This window comes from Trichosurus vulpecula, chromosome 6, assembly GCF_011100635.1.
Source record: "Trichosurus vulpecula isolate mTriVul1 chromosome 6, mTriVul1.pri, whole genome shotgun sequence".
Taxonomy (NCBI): Eukaryota; Metazoa; Chordata; class Mammalia; order Diprotodontia; family Phalangeridae; genus Trichosurus; species Trichosurus vulpecula.
The window spans coordinates 281288468-281291976 of record NC_050578.1 but is presented as its reverse complement, the minus strand read 5'-3'; the positions used below and the strand labels follow the sequence as shown (position 1 = coordinate 281291976).

Here is a 3509-nt window from a genome sequence, read left to right as displayed (position 1 = left end):
CCTTTTGTAGCTGAATGCCCGGTGCCTGGCACCATGCCAGGCACAGTTCAGTGCTCAGTGAATGCTCCTCATTCATTCATCCCAGATGGGTGGGCATTTTAAACAAGGGAAGAAGATGATCGCTCCTGATTGCCATCCCAGTGGTAGGACCTGACACCCTGTCCTGGGCACGGAGCCTGGGGCAGGACACAAATCTGATCTCTGAGGACATGGGCTCTGGTGGAAGCCAGGCCTGGACCTGAAAGCTCCCGGCAGAGGTCAGTGGGAAAAACAAATTCTGAGTTTGAAGTCAGAGGCTCTGGGTTCAAATCTTGCCTCTGATCCTTACTAATGGTGTAACCTTGAGGAAATTACTCAATTTCTTTCAGCCTCTGTTTTCTCGTGAATAGAATTGAGGGGAGGAGACTGGATGGCCTCTAACATCCTTCCTGACACCGTTTCTTTGACCCTGTTCACTTGTTCTCATTAGCCAATGCCCTCCCAGCCCTGTTTCCCAAATCTCCCCCAGCCCGAGTTCCTCAAAGAGCCCCTTCCTGTCCCTGTTACTTAGTTGTCTTTGCAGGTGGAGGCAGGCCCCAGGCTGGGTGTCTCCTCAGTGTTCATGAGCACAGAATGGGCTGTGATAATCACAATGAGGCCCATGTCTAGAAATCCTTCAGGCTCATGGCCACTGAACCAGAGAGGGAGTAAATTGTCTCCATGTGAAAGAGGAAGAAACTGAGGCCCAGCAGGGAAGTGACTTAACCAAGGTCATATGGCTCACACATTTTGGGGTCACGACTGGAGGCCAGGCCCAGCTGCTTTTAGGAGAGTGGGAATCTCTTCCTAGCTTTTAATTCAATTCAAATTGTAGCATCTTCGATTCAGAGGTGGCTGGAGCCGCAGTGCCATCTGGGCCCCCTCATCTTTGTTGTGGTTGAAATTCAGCCATTTTCAGTCACATCCAACTCTCTGCGACCCTTTTGGGGTCCTCTTGGCAGAGATACTGGGGTGCTTGGCCATTTCCTTCTCTAGCTCATTTTATAGACGAGGAAACTGAGGCAAGTGGGGTGAAGTGACCTGCCCAGGGTCACACAGCTAATAAGTGTCTGAGGCTGACTCCAGGCCAGGCACTCCATCCACTGCACCACCTTGGTGCCTTCATTTCATGGTTGAGGAAATTGAGGCCCAGAGCGGTTAAATGACTTCCTCAAGGTCACACCAGCAATGTCAGAGGCAGGCTGACTCCAAAGCCAGGGCATTTTATACTGTCCCACTGTCCAGTTTAATTCAATTCACCCACCCTCAGTGTCGGTAAGGTCCCTGTTAGTAGTCCACTCTAACCTGGACCTGAGCAGAAACTCTGTGGACAAAATCCCCAACAAGTATCTACTCAGCCTGTCTTTAAAGGTCTCCACTGAGGGGAAGGTCACTCCTCTGGAAACTGCCCCTTCCACTTGGGGAGGGTTCTCACTGCTGGGAAGTTTATCTTTTTATCAGTCTTAACTCAATTGAATTCAGTTACTCATTTATTAGGTCCTACTATGTGCCAGGCACTATTTCAGGCCTTAGAGATACAAAGTTGAGTTGGCTCTGCCCTCAAGGAGCTCACATTCTGATCTAAGCTGCTTTGTTCTGGGTATGGATAGCTAGGTAAGCCAGCAGGCTTCTGCCACAGAGAGTCGGGTCAGTGTCCTGGGACTCAGGCTATCATCTCCAGGGCCTCTGCCAACCTGCTTTTCCCTCCCCTGGCCCAGGCCCTTTGGAGATCCTGCCTGTGTTTGGCATTGCAGAAGTAAATGATGGGCTTGGTGCTGCAGTTCACACAGGCCAGGAGCTCAGCGATGGACAAGAAAAAAGAAAAAAACCACATGAGGGAGCCCATGGTGTTCTTTAAAGTCCAGTAGGTGAGGAAGGGGAGGCCACAGAAGAAGAACAAGGGGACCATTTGGAGAACGTAGCAGTAGAATGGGGGCTTCTGGCTGCTCTGGGAGCAGCATTGCACCCGGACCAGCAGGATGAAGCTGGATACGCAGAGAATGGAGAAGAGGAGGAACAGGCAGATGACGCTCACCACGTGGTATCTGAAACACGCCAGCCACGAGCTGCCACCATTCAGTAAGCCACAGGCCTGGCTGGGCACCAGGACCAGCGGCAGGGACAGTGCCCACACCAGGACGCATGTGCAGGCTGACATGTGCTTGGGCCGGCGACGGCTCCACTTGGGGAAGAGGGCCGCCAGGCACTGCTCCAGGCTCAGGGCCACTAGCAGGCCCAGGCCAGCGGCGAACCATAAAAACGCGACCACCAGGTAGAGCTGCTGGGGGCCCTGGGTGAAGGTGAGGATGGTGAACACGGTCTGGCAGCCCAGGAAGAGGAAGTCGGCCCCCGCCAGGTGCAGGACGTAGAGGGAGAAGGGGTTCCTCTTCACTCGGAAGCCCAGGAGCCAGAGCATGAGGCCGTTCCCCACCAGCCCACCTAGGCCTGTGAGCACCATGAGGGAGAGGACGACGGTGTAGAACGTTCTCCCGCTGATGATATTCCAGAAGCTGAACATGGTGGCGGCGCCGCTTCCTTCAGGCCCAGGAGAGCATGAAGAAGGAGATTTCACACCTCCCGGCGTCCTCCGACAAACTCCACCGGGCACTGGTGACCCCGGGAGCCCCTGGTAACAGAACGACATGGAAGTTCATCCCTTCATACGCTCATCCATAGTAACAGCCAGCATTTATGGAACATTTTGAGGTCTGCAAAGAGCCTGATCAAGTGAGATCTTATTTTAAAAAAGCACTTAGCGCAGCGTCTGGCACACAGTAGGTCCTATATAAATGTTTATTCCCTTCCCTTTATAAAGATTTTCTCAATGGATCCTCACAGACATACTGGGAGGTAGGTGCTACTATGACGCCCGTTCTACAGATGAGGAAACTGAGGCAGACAGAGATTAAACGACTTTCCCAGGCTTACACAGCTAGGATATGCAATCAAATCTGAAGTAAGATTTGAACTCAGGACTTCCTGATTCCAGGTCCAGAGCTCTATCCACGGTGTTACCTAATTGTCTTTTATTGATTTTTTCATGAGGCATTGATTCAAGATCTTCATGAAGAATTTATTAAGCCCCTACCATGTACAAGGTGCTGTGCTAGACGCTGGGAATGCAAAGACAGTAAGGGAAGTCCCTGCCCTCAGGGAGGCTGCATTCTCATGGGGCAGGCAACATGCCCATAAGCACATGCACAGGGATTATTTCATTTTGGGGTCTTTATGTCCTCAGCACCCAGCAAACAGGAAGGCATTTAGCCGATGACTGTTGCATGAATCATATTAAAACAGTACAGACAAAGCAACGCCAAGTCATTTCAAGGGAGAGAGTGCACACACACAAATGGGTGACCCAGGAACAGTGCTGTGTTGGAGCCAGTGCCTGAGCTGCCCTTTGCAGGACAACGAGGAATCTGGAAGCACCTACTATGCACCTGGTATTGGGCCAGGTGCTGAGGGCAGATAAAGAAGGAAAAGACCCAGTG

General features: G+C 51.8%; 1 protein-coding gene across 1 annotated transcript; it reads right to left on the bottom strand.

Moving 5' to 3' along the window:
• Positions 1 to 1681: 1681 nt before the first annotated feature.
• Positions 1682 to 2536, bottom strand: MRGPRG (MAS related GPR family member G). Its single transcript, XM_036762661.1, has one exon. It carries the CDS (start codon positions 2534 to 2536, stop codon positions 1682 to 1684), a length of 855 nt encoding a protein of 284 aa, XP_036618556.1.
• Positions 2537 to 3509: the final 973 nt, after the last annotated feature.